Below are 21,866 nucleotides of genomic sequence, written 5' to 3'. Positions count from 1 at the left end.
ATGACGATATCAGATTCAGAGTGTTCTGTCTCTACACGTTGAGGAAAGCCTATAAAATCCCAAGATTTTGTGGTAAGGATTTTATGCTTCTCCTCGGGAAAGACGGACACCACCCCATCAAGTCATAAGTTACCAATTTTTATGGTCAACAAATATACAATTATACATGTAGAAAGAATAGATAATTTTCAATAGAAAAAACTATTGTCTACATATACCGGGCATTATGTCGGCTTCTTTATTTGTTAGTTTTGCCATAAAGTCGTTGAAGCTGCGTTTGTAATGATGAAGTATAGACTTTGTTGTTGAATTGCTGAGTATTGAAATAGTTTACCATTACTTTTCAGTTTCTTTATACGAAAAGTACTAAAAAAAGTATTTGATGAAAAAATTGATGAAATATAACCTCTCTGCAACTTCTTGTAGCATCTTTTGATACATGAATAGCAAATAAGTTTCATCATTCATGTTATGGCAGGTGGAGATAATGTAAGTCTACATTAGAATAAAACATATTTACCATAAACAAGAAAAATGTACTTATTCTAGCCACAAAGTAATTAAGCCGCTAAACACATTAACCAAGATAATTTAATAAAAAGAATATAAGTGTATTTTCCTTCAGGTAATTTGGAGAAGTTGAGTAACATTTCAGCACAAGTGAAGTCAAAGTAAGGAGGAGAAGCAAAACACCATGAGACGCCATTTTCAAACTAGTAATTAATGACACAAAAACAAGTTAGTTAATATTGCGTGTTATTAACATACATATTAATTACCATATATACAATTAAAGTGTTAATAATATATGTCTGCATATTGCTTTGCATAAATTTGTATATTAAATTATATGTAATTATTTGTTTGAATACACCATTAATCAAGGAAGACAACAAAAGAATTTTCATGAAAAGGCAGGCAGTATTAGCCAAATTGTGTATTATTTGAAAGTTAGCAACTGGTTCCAACAATTATAAATCGCATACAGTCCACCACAAAACAGATCATGGGGATGCTTTCATTTAAATTTAGAAAATTAATATGTCTAAAGACAGATTTTCATAAGTAATTTACATTACTATTCAAATATAAATTATTCCTCAAAACTCAATTTTAAAATATCATTACTAATTTTTTACCTCTATTTTTTCAACAGTCTATTTTTTCAAAATTATTTATATCAAATCCAAAACAAACATATGATAATGAATGTACGAGAGACGAGAGACAAAGTGAGAGAAGAAAAAGAAAAATTAAACAAAAATAATAGAGAAATAAAAAATAGGAATAAAACGGGTACATTGGAAACATATATAAATGACATAATTATTAAGGAAGGGCACTATCAGTAAAAGTGTGACCTTGTGTCAAAACACCAACAGTACCCGCTCTAAAGGTTATATGATTATATGATGCTCATTTGAGTGATACCCTCCAAATTGGTCAGCACCAAATGTTGCAATGTTTGGTTGATACCCTCCAATCCCTAAAGCAATTTTGAAGATCACTCAAAGGAGAGTTACTCAAAAGTGGCTTTTTTTAGCTACTTTTACTTGGCTTTGAACCTTGGTTCACTTTTCTCAAACACCATTTTGGGCTATTTTGAAGATGATGGATTATGGGCTCTTGGGTTTTGGGCTTCTGCTGGATCTGCATTTGCTGCTCTTGTACTGTTTCTTGTTGGAACTCCAAGATATAGACACTTTAAACCTGGGGGCAATCCTCTTTCCAGATTCTGTCAAGTAATTGTTGCTGCATCAAGGAAATTGGGTGTTCAAATGACACCATATGGAGAAGACTTGTATGTTATAGATGAAAAGAAATCTCCTAACACTGGCAACAAAAAGATTCTCCACACTCATGGTTTCAAGTAAGTCATAGAAGCTAATTTCAATCTCAATCCCATAATTGAACACTTCCAAATAATTTTAAATTGTGGCTGCAATATAAAAAGTTTTAGAGGACTCTGCAATGACATTATAATTGCAGTTGCGAATTTGCAGAGGCATGTGTCTATATTTTGCTGCAATATCACGGTTTGCAGCGTAACCATAATCGCGAAAGTAATTTAGAATCATATAACCAGTTGACATCTATTAGCTATAAGGAATCATAGTGTTATTTATGGAATGTTAATCTACTCGTTGCAAGTTTATTCTTGGCTTAAGGCTCTTTTGAATACTCTCGATTAGTGGAATAGAAATTTCATATGGTCTAAAATTATCCATACTCGTAAACTTTTCATTGTGGTTTCGCACAAAGTCTGGAGCCATGTGGAAGCGGGTGGACTTGGATTGTGGTCTATAAAATCCCTTAATAAAACTTTGATGTTCAAGTTATGTTGGGAGATGGTCTCTACTGATAAACATATGTCATATTGCTTAAAGGTCGAATCAAGAGTACTTTTAAACCTACTTATCATATTTGATCTTCACTTTGATCTGGATTAAGAGAGCATATACCGTTTGTGATGGATAATGTTTGTTGGAATTTTGGTGATGGTAGCATGATTAACTTCTAGATTGACACTTGGCTCTCTCATCCTATAGTGGATATGTTTAACATTCTTGCTAATATGCACCCTCTTTTAAACGCTCATGTTAAGGATTTTATCTTTAATGGTGCTTGGAACATCTCATATCTTACTGCAACATTGTCTTTCAATACAAACGAAGCTGAAATATATATGTATTCCTCAATTTCTAACTAATGGCATTCTTTTGAAAACCGAGTGATTTTGGAAATTTAATTTTGAAAGATGCATACTATTTACAGGTGAACCATAATGCTCTTCCGCATTACAAGCAAATTTGGAGCAAACCAATTCCTCCTTCTAAATCCATCCTACTATGGCATCTTCTCCATGATAAACTCCTTTGTGATTAAAATCTTAGGAAGTGTGGCCATCAAATTGTTTCTATATGCAGTCTCTCTGGACCACCGATGTTACCTTCACACAGCACAATTTTGCCCTTCACCAACTTCTCATCCAAGGAATTGGTTGGACAAAACCTCCATGGAATACTTCCATTAGCAAATTATATACATTTTAAATTTTCCTCTATTTGATAATACTCTTTCCAGAGCACACATGATTGTATTATAATTGGGTCCAATATGTTGTTAGAAAAGTACAACTTCCAATTTTAATATATATATATATATATATTACTTAATTTAAATTTTTATGTGATAAAAGTTGAATGATAATAATTTTATAGAGACTCCTTACATATATTTTCCCTTTAATGTTTGTTCATATTGTTAAAGGTTTTCATGAAAAGGCATAGAGTTTTAGCCAAATTGTGTATTATTTGAAAGTTAGCATCTGGTTCCAACAATTATAAATCGCCTTCACTTCACCACAAAATAGATTATGGGATGGTTTCATTTAGATTTAGAAAATGAATGTGTCTAGAGACAATTTTTCATAAGTAATTTAAATTATAATTCAAATATAAATTATTCCTCAAAACTCAATTTTAAAATATCATTACTAATTTTTTACCTCTATTTTTTTAACTGCCTATTTTTTCAAAATTATTTATATCAAATCCAAAACAAACATATGATAATGAATGTATGATATCCAATCGAAAGGATCAAAATTAACGAATAAAAATAAATCTATTTATATCTCAAGATAAATATTCACTCAATATTAGCTCAATAGTTACATGTGATAGTTAGATTAGTACCATAACAATACAAAACTAATTATTGATGACGACCAAGCTAATTAAAAAGTGTAGTTTCTTTGCAAGTTAAATTAAGGGAAATAAATTAAGTGGAAAAAATTAAGCAAAGTTAATATTAAAAGATAATTGAAATAAATAACTAGTGATTTTTAATTAATAAATAGTAACAAACATAAAGAAGAGATATATATATAGAGAGAGTAAGAGTTATACTTATCGATGTCTTACACTTAATGGCATAAAAGGTGGTATTTATAGAGAAAAAGAAGAGATGAACATGAGTCAAGTATATGCATGTCCCTCAATGGTAAGATTCTCTCAATTGTCACTATGCTAAGGCATTTCTTTAATTAACAACTATGAATTGTAAATTGCATGTGAAATTCATTAAAGTAAAGCTTTTCAGTAGAGTTTGAGAAAAATGCATACAATAATATTTTCTACAGCTCTCTCCAATGATTTCAAAGCAAGCAAAGGGCATATCACTTGCCATTCCCTAAAAATTATACAATGACTTCATGATCTTAACATTGACAACAATTATGTCAAAACTAACGATGAAAAAAATTAGCACATAAGAAAGGTTTTTATGGACATTTGCAGAGTGATAACTACAAATGTTTTCAAGAGTCAATTTAGTATCAATTCAATAAGGCTAGTAATATTAATATATTTATTTCTCTTTAAAAAATAATCACTCTTATTAGTATTTCTCTTTAATTGAATTATCCATTAAAATATATATCTCATATTGGCCATCACTAATAACTTATATAAAACTTTTCTACTTTATACTCAGTTATTATGTTTCCATTCTTGTCAAACCAGCTTGTCAATATCTAATTATATTCAAAGTCTTTTTATATTTCTTCTCCTTTTATCTAAATTAGACTCTGACTCTTGCGTTGTGTGAATTAAAATGATTTTATTTTATTTTATTTTGTAATGTTGTAATAATTTTTATAGTTGAAACACTTGTTCTTTTACCAATATACTGAAATTCTATTGAATTTAAATTAAAGTAAACAAAATCAAAACATAACTTAAAAGCAAACATAATTTTCTAGTTAAGTTAAAAAACATGATATGTAGGTTAAGAAAAAATATAAATTATCAAAAAGTAAAATTACAGCAATAACATTTTACGATTAACAATCACTTAATTATAGTAGTATTTGTAGACTTTACTTTGTTTGAGTCATTGTTTGTCCTTTATATATATATATTTACTATTTTCAATCCATAAGTTAACATTAGAAATTAATTTCAATATCTTTTTCATCTTCTAATTTGTTGCTTTTAGTTAATTTGTTTCTTCCAATATTTATTTATTTTTTTGTTTTTATTTATTTATTTAATTTTAAACTTGGATTGTATTTTTATATTTTTGTGGTTATATAATATAGTGTTGTTATATTTTTATTTATTAAAATATAAATAAGAAACTTTGATTTATTTACTATGTAAGAAAGTTTAAGAATGACAAAAATTAATTTTAATTATTTATGCAATGAGTTGTTCATATATTGTAATTAAAAAAACAAAATAAATCATATACTTCTACTGTTGACACTTTTGGTCGAAGACACGTGTCTCAGTGTTTGACACATATTAGAATTAATGTGTTAATGTTAGTGTCATATGTCTGTCACGACATGTGCTTCATAGTCATAGATACGAAGCAAACACACATCTTTAATTTGTCGTGTTAAACTGCTTATTAATTAGAGTTACAGATTATTGTCTTTGTTTCATGAAATAGAAAAACACAAATGTAATAAATATTTTAGAATATCATCTTCAAATATAGAAATGATTCTCACAATGACTAAGATTAATTATTGAAAAAAAGTATGGAAATGTTTAAAAAACATTAACTCATACTCCAGACAAATAAATTATAGCATCTGAGAATCCTATTCCTATTCTAACATTCTCTTTTCTATCTCTTCTCTTTACTTTTCTGGTAGTTATTGGTTTGGGGAATCACTACTTACTAGTCTAAGAAAAAAAATGAGTTAAATAGATTTATAACATTGAAACAAAGAAATTTTGTGGTCCATTAAGTTTACACTTATGGTTCAAGTTATGAAGTCCACATTTTCATACCTAGTAAGCTTCATGTATATCATCACATTTTAACAATTATATATTCATAAGTTCTACAAAATAATAGAGGAGGTTGCCATTCAAACAAAAAATTATATAGAGGAGGTCCAAATACTAACTGCGAAAAAAAAATTAACAATGTTTTGATAAATAATAATAATAATAATAATAATAATAATAATAATAATAATAATAATAATAATAATAAATTCTTAGCAATCATATTGAGTTTGGTTGGGTACTTACAACTACTTTGAAACTAAAATCACCTAAGCTTTAAATTATCTTAAAATTAATTAAATATAAATAATGACGTGATCTATTTATATAATTGGTTGTTGGATACTATACATAATCAAAGTCTAAGATATGAGAGTGTCACCAATAATATTAATAATAATGTAATCCCTTCAAATGCTAAACATGTAAACTAAGAATGAAAGTTACTTACATGATACTTTTTGTAGATTTGCGTTTTAGTGAATAGCAAGAGAAAAAAAGAAACATAATATATATACACCATAATTATAGAAAATGTCACTAAATAGTAAAAAAAAAGTAGTGGTAATATTTTCAAGCTGATAAAAAAGAAGTAAAGTTGATAAAGAAAAAACATTAGCATGAACGAATGAAGTCACCTATTAATTAGTTTCACTTTGCACATAGTGGACCACCAAGGTCATATTTTCCTACTCATCTTGCTAAAAATGCAAGTTGAATATGCATGCATGATGCATACACTTGAAAAACTTTATTGCAATATTATAGTGCAAGTCTTGCAAAGCACATTCTTCTATCAAATAAAATATAAATCAATTAAACCTTATTAGAAAGAAAATGAAGTACAAGCTAGAGTAAAATAGATATAGTAAAAACATCTAAAGCTAATATTCACACTTCACACTAATTAGAGAAATGCCTTCATATGTTAACAATGTAGAGAATCTTTACCATTGGAAGACATTATAAGCAATTTATGCACATTCATCTCTTATATGTACCCTTCTATTTTTCTTCATCTATATTTACAATCTAACATTTTTCTTCACCTTAAAGCTATTGACAATAATTAAAGAAGTGACTTTTGTTTTAAAATAAATTAGATAACTGACTTAATTAACTTACAAACCATTGAAATTGAAAATCAGCAAAAAAAAAAAATCATCAATATTTTGTGGTTAGAAAGAAAAAGAAGTAATGCAGATAAAGAAAAAAGAAAAGCTTAAATCAATGAACTTCACATGCAATTCACACTTCATAGCTACTAATTAAAGAAATGTCTTAGCATAGTGACAATTGAGAAGGAATGGTAATGTAAATTACTTATGAAAAACTGTCTCTAGACATATTAATTTTCTAAATCTAAATGAAAGCATCTCCATGATCTGTTTCGTGGTGGAGTGTATGCGATTTATAATTGTTGGAATCAGTTGCTAACTTTCAAATAATACACAATTTGGTTAATACTATCTGCCTTTTCATGAAAATTCTTTTGCTTTCTTCCTTGATTAATGGTGTATTCAAACAAATAATTACATATAATTTAATATACAAATTTATGCAAAGGAATATGCAGACATATATTATTAACACTTTAATTGTATATATGGTAATTAATATGTATGTTAATAATATGCAATATTAACTAACTTGTTTTTGTGTCATTAATTACTAGTTTGAAAATGGCGTCTCATGGTGTTTTGCTTCTCCTCCTTACTTTGACTTCACTTGTGCTGAAATGTTACTCAACTTCTCCAAATTACCTGAAAGAAAATACACTTATATTCTTTTTATTAAATTATTTTGGTTCATGTGTTTAGGGGCTTAATTACTTTGTGGCTAGAATAAGTACATTTTTCTTGTTTATGCTAAATATGTTTTATTCTAATGTAGACTTACATTGTCTACACCGGCCATAGCATGAATGATGAAACTTCTTTGCTATTCATGTATCAAAAGATGCTACTAGAAGTTGCAAAAAAGTTATATTTCATCAATTTTTTCATCAAATACTTTTTTTTAGTACTTTTCGTATAAAGCAACTGAAAAGTAATGGTAAACTATTTAAATATTCAGCAATTCAACAACAAAGTCTGTACTTCATCATTACAAACACAACTTCAACGACTTTGTGGCAAAACTAACAGATAAAGAAGCCGACATAATGGCCTGCATATGTAGACAATAGTTTTTTCTATTGAAAAATTATCTATTCTTTCTACATGTATAATTGTATATTTGCTGACCATAAAAATTGGTAACGTAGGACTTGATGGGGTGGTGTCCGTCTTTCCCGAGGAGAAGCATAAATTGTTTACCACAAAATCCTGGGATTTTATAGGCTTTCCTCAACGTGTAGAGATAGAACACTCTGAATCTGATATTGTCATTGGAGTGATTGATTCTGGAATCTGGCCAGAATCTCCTAGTTTCGATGATAAAGGATTTAGTCCACCACTAAGCAAATGAAAAGGATATTGCCCAAGTTTTAATTTTACCTGTGACAAAGTAATATGTTATACTTTAACTCATGTTAAAATTTTCAATTTATTAAGAGAAAAAGAGTACTATTATACTAACAATGGTTGATATATGTTGTTGTAGGAAATTAATCGGAGCAAGGTATTATTTGATTGATGAAGCCTTGATTGATACTGACCTGGTATTGTCTTTAAGAGACTCGACGAGTCATGGGACTCATGTGACATCAATAGCAGCCGACAACCCAGTTAGCCATGCAAACATGTTAGGCTTAGGACAAGGAACATCAAGAGGTGGGGCTTCATCCGCAAGAATTGTCGTCTATAAGGCATGTTGGTCATCTAAATGTGGCTCTACAAACATTCTTGCCGCTTTCGATGATGCAATTGCAGACGGGGTTGACATAATATCCGTCTCAATTGCCAGAATAAAAGACCGTCAACATGACCATTTTAGAGATGTACTATCCATAGGAGCATTTCATGCAATGCAGAATGGAGTGCTAACGGTACTTGCGGCAGGAAACAAAGGTCCAAACCATGCATCCTTGCAGAATTTTCACCTTGGTCAATTGTTGTGGCTGTTGGGACAATAAACAGAAAATTTGTCACACGAGTCAAATTAGGAAACAACATCACTTATGAGGTAAATACATAATTTTATCTTCTCTAACTTCAAAATATAAAGTTACACAGTAGCCTCATTTCTTGAATGCAAGCTAAGCTAATTTGGTTGGTAAGTTGATAATATGAAATTTTGGATGCTTAATTATAAATTATCTTTTTATAGATGATAATTACATAAGTAATAATGTGTATATTTTGGTTTAATGATATGGTATCTCACTGAATACATTTGACCTTTTGGGAAAAATGTATCCTATTATCTACACTGGAGATGTCCCAAATAAGGAAGCAGAGTTCAAGAGACGGCAATCCAGGTATATAGCTGTAAGAGAAAAAGAGTACTATTATACTAACAATGGTTGATATATGTTGTTGTAGGAAATTAATCGGAGCAAGGTATTATTTGATTGATGAAGCCTTGATTGATACTGACCTGGTATTGTCTTTAAGAGACTCGACGAGTCATGGGACTCATGTGACATCAATAGCAGCCGACAACCCAGTTAGCCATGCAAACATGTTAGGCTTAGGACAAGGAACATCAAGAGGTGGGGCTTCATCCGCAAGAATTGTCGTCTATAAGGCATGTTGGTCATCTAAATGTGGCTCTACAAACATTCTTGCCGCTTTCGATGATGCAATTGCAGACGGGGTTGACATAATATCCGTCTCAATTGCCAGAATAAAAGACCGTCAACATGACCATTTTAGAGATGTACTATCCATAGGAGCATTTCATGCAATGCAGAATGGAGTGCTAACGGTACTTGCGGCAGGAAACAAAGGTCCAAACCATGCATCCTTGCAGAATTTTCACCTTGGTCAATTGTTGTGGCTGTTGGGACAATAAACAGAAAATTTGTCACACGAGTCAAATTAGGAAACAACATCACTTATGAGGTAAATACATAATTTTATCTTCTCTAACTTCAAAATATAAAGTTACACAGTAGCCTCATTTCTTGAATGCAAGCTAAGCTAATTTGGTTGGTAAGTTGATAATATGAAATTTTGGATGCTTAATTATAAATTATCTTTTTATAGATGATAATTACATAAGTAATAATGTGTATATTTTGGTTTAATGATATGGTATCTCACTGAATACATTTGACCTTTTGGGAAAAATGTATCCTATTATCTACACTGGAGATGTCCCAAATAAGGAAGCAGAGTTCAAGAGACGGCAATCCAGGTATATAGCCGTGATCGTGATATTATTGAAGTTAAACTTTGATGTAAACCTTTGACAATATGAGCAAACATTAAAGGGAAAATATATGTAAGGAGTCTCTATAAAATTATTATCATTCAACTTTTGTCACATAAAAATTTAAAGTAATTTTAGTTCTCACATTTTACAAAAACTGTTTTTCCCTCTACAAAAAAGATTTAAAAAGGTACAATTTTTATATTTTACATATTTATATATATATATACATTAAAATTAGAACTTGTACTTGATGTATATAATTTAAAATGTATATAATTTGCTAATGGAAGTATTCCAAAATTGCAGGTTTTTGTCCAACCAATTCCTTGGATGAGAGGTTTTTGTCTAAATATCACAAGTTATTATTAAATTATCTGAGCTAATATTGAGTAAATCTTGTTCATGATTTTTTTTTAAGAGGTAAAATAAACCTTTATTAATTATATACTTCAACAGCACAAGATGTGCAGAGGACAAGAATTATAATAATACAGTTCCAAATTAAGAGGACACAATGATGTGCAGAGGACAAATCAAAACAAAATATACAGACACAATCATACTCCCTTTACTATTTTCTTTATTTTCATAGGTTTACTTTCATTTGTTAATTTTGAACCATTGGCTTGGATATATAAATTATATATATATTTATCAAAAAAATTGCACGCTGGTTAAAAAAAATTATGAAATATGTTTTCATGATATTGTTCTTAGATCTTCATATTGCTTTTTCTCATCTCTAAAATAATTTAAGTTTTAGCAAGGTAGATATCAATGTCAACGATGGAAACACAACATCAAAAAGACCTTAGGAATTATGTAGATGTTTACCATATTACAAAGAAGCATACAAAATTTTAACCACAATTTCTTATTCTTTTATTATAGTAAAAGATAAGAAAAACAAAGAGAGAGAAAGAGAGCAACACATCCATGCTCTCGAAAACACACTGTATCTATCAATAGTATCACGGTTTTAAATCACCAAGTAAAATTTAATTGAATATCTCATCATGTTAAATCAAAAATCAATACTAGAATCAAATTGACTCGGATATATCGAATTAAATTAGATCAAAAAAATTAGAATACATTAATACGAGTCTCAATATGACTTGGATTTTTCAAGATAGATTAGAAGTTGATATGACTCGGATTTATAATTAAGCACAAAATTTCGATTTTAAATCATTGTTTTCAACATAATTAAAAAAACAAAATAACCTATATGATTAACAATGATGTTATAAAATTACATATTTTTTAGTTTTAAATGCATTTTTTTGTAAATTACATTTAAAGTGGTGTTTGTTTGTCTGGCTTAATCATCTTCAAATTCTTCTTTAATGTAACTCTTGAAATGACAATATATAGTTTTCCATGCGAAAACACAAATTGTAAAAAATAAACTCTTATATATTTTAAAGATTGCACGTGACTATAATGAAAGAATGAAAGAGTCTCCAATATATATTTTAAAGATTACATTTAACTAGAATGAGAAAACCAAAGAATCTCCAAGATGTCAACTTCATTACAGTACGAATATTATTGATATTCCAACATAAAGTTTCAACATAAGACCCAAACATTAATTGCTTTGAAATTGTTCCAAAAGCAAATCAAATTAAAAAATTGCCAAAAACAACGTGCAAGAGGGACTCGAATTTCTGCAATCACTTTTCTGTTCCTGTTTCTGTTGCTATTCCAATTACTAAACTCCCATCATTTACTTATGATATCTTGTTGGGTCTTTATTGTTATATTTGAAAACAGGGCAAATATGTAGTGTGATAATTAATTAACTTGGTTGTCAAGTGCATATGAAACATGAACTAGGGATGAGAGAACATGAAAGTATTGTTTAGTGTATATTTGAAATTACAGTAAGTTGATTATCAAATTCATACCCAATTCTTATTGAAATAGTGGATTGTCAGTTGTCTTCACAAATCTCAAATTCTCATTATTTTCCAAAGAATAGTCCCCGTGTGCAAACAAACGAGTTGCTGTTCAGCAATTCTCATGATTCACACTTCTCTGTATATCTTTTTTATTTTTTCCTTCTTTTGATTTACTTCTCTTTTCTTCCTATTTCTTCTATCTTCCCTCTTTCGTTACATCCTAAGAGGTGTCATTCCATTTTCCACATAAAAATAGTATAACATCTACTTTTCATATTGTAGGATTTATTTGTTAAAAAGTTGTTGTACAATAAAGTATCTTTGAGATTATTTCAATTCAAAACTAGTGTTTCTTGTTCCCTCTTTTTCATCATTTTTCACCTCGCTCGAAGTATTGTTTTCCTCGAATTCTTTCTCCTCTCCCGAGATTTCTTCAAGTGATCGACCTTGTGTTTCAGGCACCAAGAAAGTGCAAAAGAATCCAAGCAAGTTGACGACCAAAAGCGCCATAATAGCCTTCTTGATCCCCTTTGTTTTATCATGAGCACTGTCTATATAGCTTTGCACCACAAAAGCACCAAGAATAGCTCCTGATTTTCCAGCCGCAGCTGATATCCCGTGACATGTCAAACGGAACCTCGCAGGAAAGAGCTCGGCCAGAACTATAAATGTAGTGCTATTAGGTCCAAAGTTAGCAAAAAATAGTGTAAGTCCAAAAAGTATAGCAAACATGATAAGGTTTCCTTTACAATAATCATATTTCGCATCTTTTCCGCATTCAGATTCTCCCCAGAATGATCTATACTTGCGTTCAAGAAACCACATACAAGCAAACATTACAAGAAATCCAACAAGTTGAATTCTGAACCGTCCAATCTTGTCAATGAGGAAAACCGTGCACCAGTATCCAGGTACCGTGGTGAGCAAGGCAACCACAAACATCGCTCTCGAGAGTTGAAAAACCTCTTCAATAGCATTCATTTTAGAAGCCTTGTAAACAAGTCCACTAGCTGATGGATAAATATCCTTGAAGACTATAGAAAGCAATATCCAATAAAAACCATGTACAATTTTGGCATTTGATTCTTCTAAAACTATGTTGTTATTAAGAACTTTGGCCATATCTTCAAGAACTTTTTTATGATCTCCTTCTACCAATGCAGTGTACCTAGTTTTATCAATAAAGTTAGTTAAGTTAGTTATCTCCTTGTATTCCTTATTGATCAAGTTATCAATTAATAAATAAGATATTTGGTAATACCTAGCAGTTTCTGGCATTTTCATCCTCCAATAATACGTAAAAGCCGCGGGAACTGAACCGAACATAAGCACAATTCTCCAAACAAAATCACCTTCTGGTTGAGTAGATAACAAAGGACCAGTCTCAAAATCAGAAGCTGGATAAGCTGATAAGAATAGTTTGGAAACCAACATAGCTACACCACCAGCAACCAATATTCCAACAACTTGCATAGCGAAAACGGCTGCAACAAAACTTCCTCTTGTTTTCTGATTAGCATATTCTGACATGATCACTGCTGATAAAGGATAGTCTCCACCAATTCCAAATCCTAGCCAGAATCTAAAGAAGCAAAGACTAGTAACCACAGTTTTTGATGTCGAACCGAAGGAAAGGCCTGATGCTAAGGCGAAACCAACCATAGTAGCAAGAGTTATGCCATAAACTTTTTTCTACCAAGCTTGTCACCAAGCCAGCTAAAGAAGAGCTGCCCTGCTAGGGTGCCACACAATGCAATGCCAGTCGGATCGAAATAGTACAATCGACCATTAGCTTTGTTACTGCAGTGATGCAAAAGAGTATGCATCGGTGAAAAATCCCATTCCGGCTATCACAATTGCCATGTAATGATAACTTTGTGTCTTGGCATTGTCAAGAGATGAAAGAACACCATGGTTTATGGCCATGGCATTGAACAATGGATAGTTTGTTAACTTTGTAATGTGAACATGTGAACAAGAAAGTAAAGAAGGACATCATATAGTTTATATAAGGACTTATTTAGTGAACATTTTTTTGTCTCTTGGGATTTTGACAAATGATAATGCTTTCTGAAATCATTGTGAGTAAATATCAATTTATGCATTGATATTTGTGAAAACACATTGTTTGTTTGGCATTAATGATTGAAATTTTTCCGGTTGGAATTCAATTATGAGTGGTTAGTCCCATACATTGACTAGGAGTGAAGGAAATATTGGATATATAAGGAGAATGACCCATAAATTTAAAGCCTTAAGGTTTTGGGTTGAGATGTGGTGTCTAAGTCTCTTACGAATCCTTGATGTTTAGATGGTTAATGAGTAATAATATGTCATAATGCATTAACCATAAGCTAGCTAGTTATAAAGTTAATATAAAAAAGTATATCAACTTTTGTTTTACATTGTCTTTCATAATGCTGCCTGCATTTAAACTTCTTTTGTCTTTTTATCAGTTACCATAATTTGGTGGTTATTTCCTTGTGAATATTCAAGAGTAGGCGTGAAGATAGACCAAATCCATGAAGTTTCAGAGTAAGTTTCAGAGTATTTTTACTTGGTTGAATTGATAATAATCTTCGTCAACTACAAGGCAAAGCCTTTTTATTTTTTACTTTTTATCTTTCACATTGTTACATTGCACAATATATACAATTTTGAATTAATCAAAGGCTACTTTTGGTTGAAAGGAATTAAGTGGATGTTTACTTTTACTTTTGGAGGACCAAAATCTATCCTAGAGGTGTAAAATTGATTATGATGTCTTTAGGTATTTTTTGAGTTGAATTGATTCTACCTCAACAATTGATTTTGATTTAAAGTTAAGATTTATAGCTTTTGAGTTCGAACTTAATTTTTGTATTAAAGTTTATCGGTCTCTCATTTTTACGTGATTATATCTAAACATGAATCATTTTACATTAAACTCACCTTTAATTAAAATCAATTAATTCAAAATTAATTTTTTTTTTCAAATCAACTGACTCCTTTGATTTCCTGGTACGTACGAGCTCAGGTGTTTATTCAACTGTAGGCTCAGGTTTTGGTTCAGCTGCATGCTTAGATTTCAAATCGGCTGCTGGTGAATGTTTTGAATTAGCTTCAAGCACAACTATAAGTACTAACTACAAATATTTAACACAAATTAAAATTCAATTATGCAAAAAACTGACAATTGTAGTCTGCATTAACACCTATCAGGTGCGTAAATCCAGTAGTGGTAAGTATTTAAAAAATATCAACCGCATACCAGACTCTGGTACAACCTAGTATACAACTTCAAAACCTTTAACGAAAACGACAATGTCGAGAGTTTTAGAAATACCTTGTCTTTCCAACGAAGAAAAATAGAGTTGACGATGCCAATAGATAGAAGAATGAATTTTTAAACTCCAAAAACGTGAAAATAAATGAAGAATTTGAAGTTGAGTCAGAATCTATTCTTAGATCCACACATCAAGGTAACTTAAGATTTTAGATTTACATAATGCTGCCTGCATTTAAACTTCTTTTGTCATTTTATCAGTTCCCATAATTTGGTGGTTATTTCCTTGTGAACAAGTCCACTAGCTGCCTGCATTTAACTTCTTTTGTCTTTTTATCGAGAGTTGAAAAACCTCTTCAATAGCATTCATTTTAGAAGCCTTGTAAACAAGTCCACTAGCTGATGGATAAATATCCTTGATGGATAATGCGTACTAGTATAGTACTAAGCACCGACAATCTTACCATTCACATAATTCAGAAACATCACATTGACATCTTCATTTAATGAGTTTTGACCAAAAAGCAAAATCTGGTTCATGACCAAGTAAGGTGGGAAAGACCAAAAATCAACACTAATGAAATGACTTACAGTATATCTATTCAAATTTGGAGAATGGAGCCTACTTTTTGGCAAAGAATGATATTTATATAATCTAACTTTTGCTTTTTCTTGTTTTTTTTAGTTGTATTTTTTCTTGGATTCTGTGATTCTTAATTATCATTATGCTTTTTTTTTTTTTCTCCATCTCACTTGTTTTTGAAAACATATATGAACTGATTTTATTAGGGAATTTCTTTATATTCATTAGAAAGTGTACTTTAGTCCCTCCATCAGCTCAAAGAAGTGTACTTTATAGTCCTTTTTCTTTTTCTTCAATGAATTTGAATTAACACCTCAATTATTGAAACTCACTGTTTTCAGCTCAAAGAATATCCTAACTTCAAGACCAGCCACATGGTAAGCATGTGTAACACTGCTTTGGCATTCTTTCTTGTTTCATGTAAAAGCTTCAATAGTAATGTTTTGCTATGATGCACTGATATGTAGAAATTAATAATAAGTTATAAGAAAATAAAAGTATTGAAAGAAATTAGTGTCTTGGTGTTTTATCGATTTTGGACATTGACATGTGATAAATACTAAATACGTTTTCGATTTGATATATTGGTACTACAAATTTGAAGACTAGGTTCTTATAATCAAAACCATTATTTGATGTTTGAAGTTGACGGTGATAATTAAAAATTAGAGTTTAATGTTTTTTCCGGAACATCAACGGCATCTCCACATGTATCTGGTACAGTAGGGTATATCAAGTCATATCATCCTACATAGTCACCTGCTATTCGTTCAGCTCTAATGACCACCGATAAAAACTTAGAATGATAAAAACTTAGTAATATTACACAAGAATTAATATATCCATTTATAAAGAAAACTAAATTTAGTACATATTTAGTTTTATTAATTAATATTTAAAAGAAATTGTGATTTTTAAAATTGTTTGTCTTTTAACTAAATTATTCATTAATTAAAAATCACTAGTTATTTTTTAACTTTGTTATAATGTTGAAATAAAAAAAGCATTTTTGTCTTAGATTAATTGGTTCACTTTTGGTCTGTTATTGTTATGGTACACTTTTGGTCTGTTATTGTTATGTTTTCTAAATATCACAAGTTATTATTAAACTATGTGAGCTAATATTTAGTAAATCTTGTTCATGATTTTTTTTTTTTAAGAGGTAAAATAAACCTTGTTATTAATTATGTAGTTCAACAGCACAAGATATGCATAGGACAAAAATTATAATAATACAGTTCCAAGTTAAGAGAACTTGTACAAACAAGCCAAAAAAAAAATATACAAACACAATCATACTCCCTAAACTAGCTCCAATAATAATTATAACAGAATTTTCCGCCTAATAATTGTCAATGAATAAGAGTAGCATATACTTGAGCATGCTACCACTGCTTTACTAATTTTCTTTATTTTCATTTGTTTTTGAGATATATATTTTCTAACAAATGTTCTTGAGAGATATATTAAATAGGTTTATTTTCATTTGTTAATTTTGAACCATTGGATTGGATATATACATAGCTTAACATGTCAGTGATGGTAATAAGTCTGAATTTATCTGATCACAATTTTATTTACTCTTAAATTTTTATTTTATTTTTGACATTATCTCTTAAGTAATTCTCTCTTTTATCTTTTTATTTTTGCTTAATTTTTCTTTTCTTCTTTAACTTTGTCTCTCATCTCTCACACTTTATCATTTGTTTGTTTTAGATTTGATATAAATAATTTTGAAAGAATAGGCAATATAAAAACAAAAGTTAAAAATTAGTGAAGATATTTTAAAATTGAGCTAAGAGGAATAATATGGTAATGTAAAATTACTTATAACAATAAATAGAAAGAATTCTAAATTACTTACAAGTGACATATATTATTGTTAGATGTAAATAAAGAATATTTTTGAAAGATTGTCAAAATAACTTCTAATCTAATATAAACATTGTTTGATTTATGTGTTGCAGATAAACCGATGACTTCCATAAATATCCTGATGCTGAATTCGCTTATGGCGCAGGTCCAATTCACCCTATTAAGATTGTCAATCCTAGTTTAATATACGATGTCAGTGAAATTGATTACATCAGATTTTTATACGGACAAAGCTTCAATTCAACAATTTTTTAAATATCTCATTTGAAGTGTGTACAATTTTTAAAAAAATGTTAGTTGATTTAATTTTAATAATAAAAAATTTCATTTACTCAAATATTTTTATTAAATGTAATTAATAAAAAAAAATTGATGAATCGAAATATAATAAATAAGAGTGATAATGAAACGTAACTAACGGAGTGTATATTTTTTAGTTGTAATAGTTACCAAACGAAATATATCAAAATTTAAGGTTAAGGTGATAAAGCTAATAAGTGGGACGTGACTAATGGATCCCGTAACTGCCGTTATGTGCAGCTTAAGAGATCCAATCTCCTACTCCTACACTTCAATTCGTATTTGAGTACTTTTTTTGTTGTTGTAATTAACAAATAATTATTATGCATACCAACAATGTGATGCGAGGTGCATTTTTATTAATTTATCTTGTATTCTCTTATATTGTAGCTTGAAGGAAACATGATTGCACCTCCTAAGGAAGCCTTCCATGATGGGTCATATTGGATTAGGATTCAATATGTGAACTATCTTATAATTGATGGTCGTGACAATGGAAGTGTCGACGATTATAGTTCTGTGAAGGAAATTTTTAAAATATATTTGTAATTCTCTAATAGCTATATTAATGTAGCAAAATTAAATAATTTAATGTACTACTTGGTCAAGTGGTTGCAATGTTTGGATTTAATTCAAACTAATGCATCTTTTAAGTTATCAAAAGTTACAATTTTTTTCAAGAGTTGTTTTCTTTCACCAATTGGTATGAGTTGAAGAGTTGTTTTTTTTTCACCAATTGGTATGAGTATCTCAATAAATAGAGATACTTTAAAGACAGAAAGAACACAAGATAAACAAGATAAAATTCATGATACATGAATTAAGATTATGTCAAAAATATTTCTGAGTCATTTCTTCTTTTCTCTAGTGCACGAGAGTAAACGAATGAACTTTATTCTGTAAACTATCATTGATCAATAGACTTGAAATGAATGTGCAATTCACTTCAAAAATACCAAGTATCCTAAATGGGATTTGCCGGTTAACCCGTTTGCATCCAATATATATAGATTGGTGGGGGCAAATCGAACCTAAAGTTTAATGTGTTACACACGTTTTGGAATTTATTTGGACAACTTTCATCACCATAAAGTTCATCTTCTTGTTGAAGATTTGCAGCATACCCCCAACAAAAAGATCCAACAAGTTCTACTTGGTGGCAATGTAAAAGTTGTTGTCGACATACGTTCTACTTTTGTATTTTGAATGCATTTTTGCAATAATGTTAACAATGTTATAAAAAAAATCCTATAAATTTTTTAGAATTTTGTTAACAAACAAAATTTAAAAATAAATTTTAAGTGTAAAAAGCTTAAATTTTCATATTTAATTTGATATTTGTTGAAAAATTCTAATTTTGTATAAGAAAGTTGTTAAACATATATTAAATATTAATATAAATTTTTTTAAAATGATATACAATAGTTAATTTAAAATTAAAGATAAAAAATTCAAATAAAAAATTTTAAATGAAATAAAAGTTGATGAATTTTTTTAAAAAAACTAAAAATAAAATAGTAAGATTTTATTAAAATTAAAATTTTATTTAATCATATCCATATATGGAGCAACAACAGTAAACACTTTTTTGCTAATGTGAGAAGCGAGAATAATAAATATTAATCGTATAATACAAATCAATGGCTTTAGATTAGAGAAATACTCTTAATTATCAAGTGAGCCGAAATTATATATCTTATACTTTTTGACACAAACTATTTGTTCCCTTATTTAGTTTTCCTCTTCTTCCGGTAATAGTTTTCTTACATTTATATATCTCCTTCTACAACAAAGAAGATAATCATACACACAATTTTATGTTAATAAATTTTGTGAGAGAAGTTATTTTGTAGCCTTTAACATATATAATGGAGAGAGTGATCAAGAGGAGGAGGAGTAATTGTGGCCATAAATAGAGCTGTAAATAAAGTCTCAAAGTCTCAAATATTCTTTCTAAAATCTCATATTAATCCCTAATATTAGGTATTCTATTGAAATAAAATTTTTAAGACTTCAACCTATTATTTTAGTGGGATTAAGGGAGGAGGTTCAGGGGCTTCCAGATCCAATATTTTATTAATTGAGTTTTTTTTTTTTAACTTTTAATATTTATTTTTCTAAAAATAAATTAGAAAAATTTCCCAAAAAAATCTAAAAATATTTTTTTTTTTGAAAAATTTTGTGAACAAAATTAAAAAATAATTTTGTTGAAAAAATTGATTTTTTTTTTCGACCAAAAAATTTCGTTGAAAACATTTTTTTGATTTTTTTTTTAAATATGGATTTTTGATAAAAAAAAAATAAACTCATAGATTCACCTAAGTCCATAAAATTTTATGACCTTTTTGGTTTTTGAGAATTTTCTTTTTCTAAAAATATTTTTAACTATCAAATTTTTTATTCTTCTAACATATTATAGAATAACTAATAGACTTATAAAATTGGCAAGCATAAGCGCATAACACATGCCAAAGCTATCTTCGGAGTTTGTTTGCTTAGCTCGTTTGTTAATATAAAAAAAAGAACATCAATAATTACACACATTTTGGTAATTGTCCTAATATGTGCTGACCCAAATCCAAAACTAACGAATCTAGGACTTTAAGTCTTGGAACAATAAAATTACTTTTTAATGTATATTTAAATTTAAAAAATAAAAATATTTAATTGTACAATAAGTAAAAAGTCTCACAGTTATAGAAAAATATAACTATTGATATATTTAATTGAAATATTTTATAACTAATAAAATAAAAAATGTAGAATTTAAATAAAATTATAATAAAATATTATTGTTGGTATAAAAAAGCCTCTAATTTCTTTACAAAAATATTATTTTATTAAATTTTTATTCATAAAACATAATTCTTAAGTCTTATCTATGCAATGAATAAAAAAAAAATCATAATTATCTTATAGAAAAGACTTTCAACCAAGCCGGCCCGAGCCGCCTCCTTTTCATCATTTCTTTTGTTCTATTTTTCTATTTTTTTTAGATAACTGATTTAGGAGCAAATTTTAATCCAAAATAACTCTTATAAATTGTCTTTCTTTCTCTTTTATTTAAATTAAATAAGTGAATTATATATATGTTTTTGTGTCTACATTTCTCTTTTTCATCTTGATACAACATTGTTTTAATTTTTAATTTTCTTATGGTGTGTGAGTATTTTTTTGACAAAAAAAAAATAATATTCATTCGTTTAAATAGATAAAATTAAAAATAAAATATTTATAATTATTTATTTTATCCAACAGTAACTTTAAACTATAAAATATTTAAATTTGGTTTATTTAAATTTTAATATTTATGTTTTATTATTTATTCTAATGTAAAATTTATTTTTAATATATTTAATTTAAAATAAATAAAAAATTTAAATATGTTATTTACATATTTTAAAGTTTTAAATTTTTGTTGGATATTTTAATAATTTTTATATATTTTTTTTATTAATAAAATTATTTTTTATATTTTAATATATAAACAAGTTAAATATTATTATAAATGAAATAAATCTTTAATAGTTTTTTAATAAATTAAAATTTAAATATTTTAATTTATATATAAGATTCTTTTTAATATATAAATAAAAATAATATTAAAAATAAGCTACTGACAGTTTCTCATAATGAAAAATAGTGGAGACAAAAGTTTTCAATAATTAGTTAATAGGGACAAGAAACGATTTTAGAAATAAGAAAACTAAATATTCATTTTAGACAAAATAGAGGATAAAAAATCGGTTTCAAAAATTAAAAAATAAAAAATTCATTTTATGCAAAATAGGAGACCAATATTACATTTG

The 21,866-nt window shown here is 28.5% G+C and overlaps 1 protein-coding gene and 1 pseudogene across 1 annotated transcript; one reads left to right on the top strand and one right to left on the bottom strand.

The window, feature by feature from the left end:
- Positions 1 to 7,694: 7,694 nt before the first annotated feature.
- LOC101508347 (cucumisin-like) lies at positions 7,695 to 10,461 on the top strand (annotated as a pseudogene).
- Positions 10,462 to 11,949: 1,488 nt separating this feature from the next.
- On the bottom strand, positions 11,950 to 13,960 carry LOC101508660 (low affinity inorganic phosphate transporter 8-like). Its single transcript, XM_073365012.1, is given in 5 exon segments — positions 11,950 to 13,202; positions 13,296 to 13,719; positions 13,722 to 13,823; positions 13,826 to 13,852; positions 13,855 to 13,960. Coding segments are annotated over 5 exon segments (1,500 nt in total). The 3' UTR covers positions 11,950 to 12,361.
- Between the last annotated feature and the right edge of the window lie 7,906 nt (positions 13,961 to 21,866).

This window comes from Cicer arietinum, chromosome 2 (assembly GCF_000331145.2).
Source record: "Cicer arietinum cultivar CDC Frontier isolate Library 1 chromosome 2, Cicar.CDCFrontier_v2.0, whole genome shotgun sequence".
Lineage (NCBI taxonomy): Eukaryota > Viridiplantae > Streptophyta > Magnoliopsida > Fabales > Fabaceae > Cicer > Cicer arietinum.
This window is presented reverse-complemented; position numbering and strand designations above follow the sequence as displayed.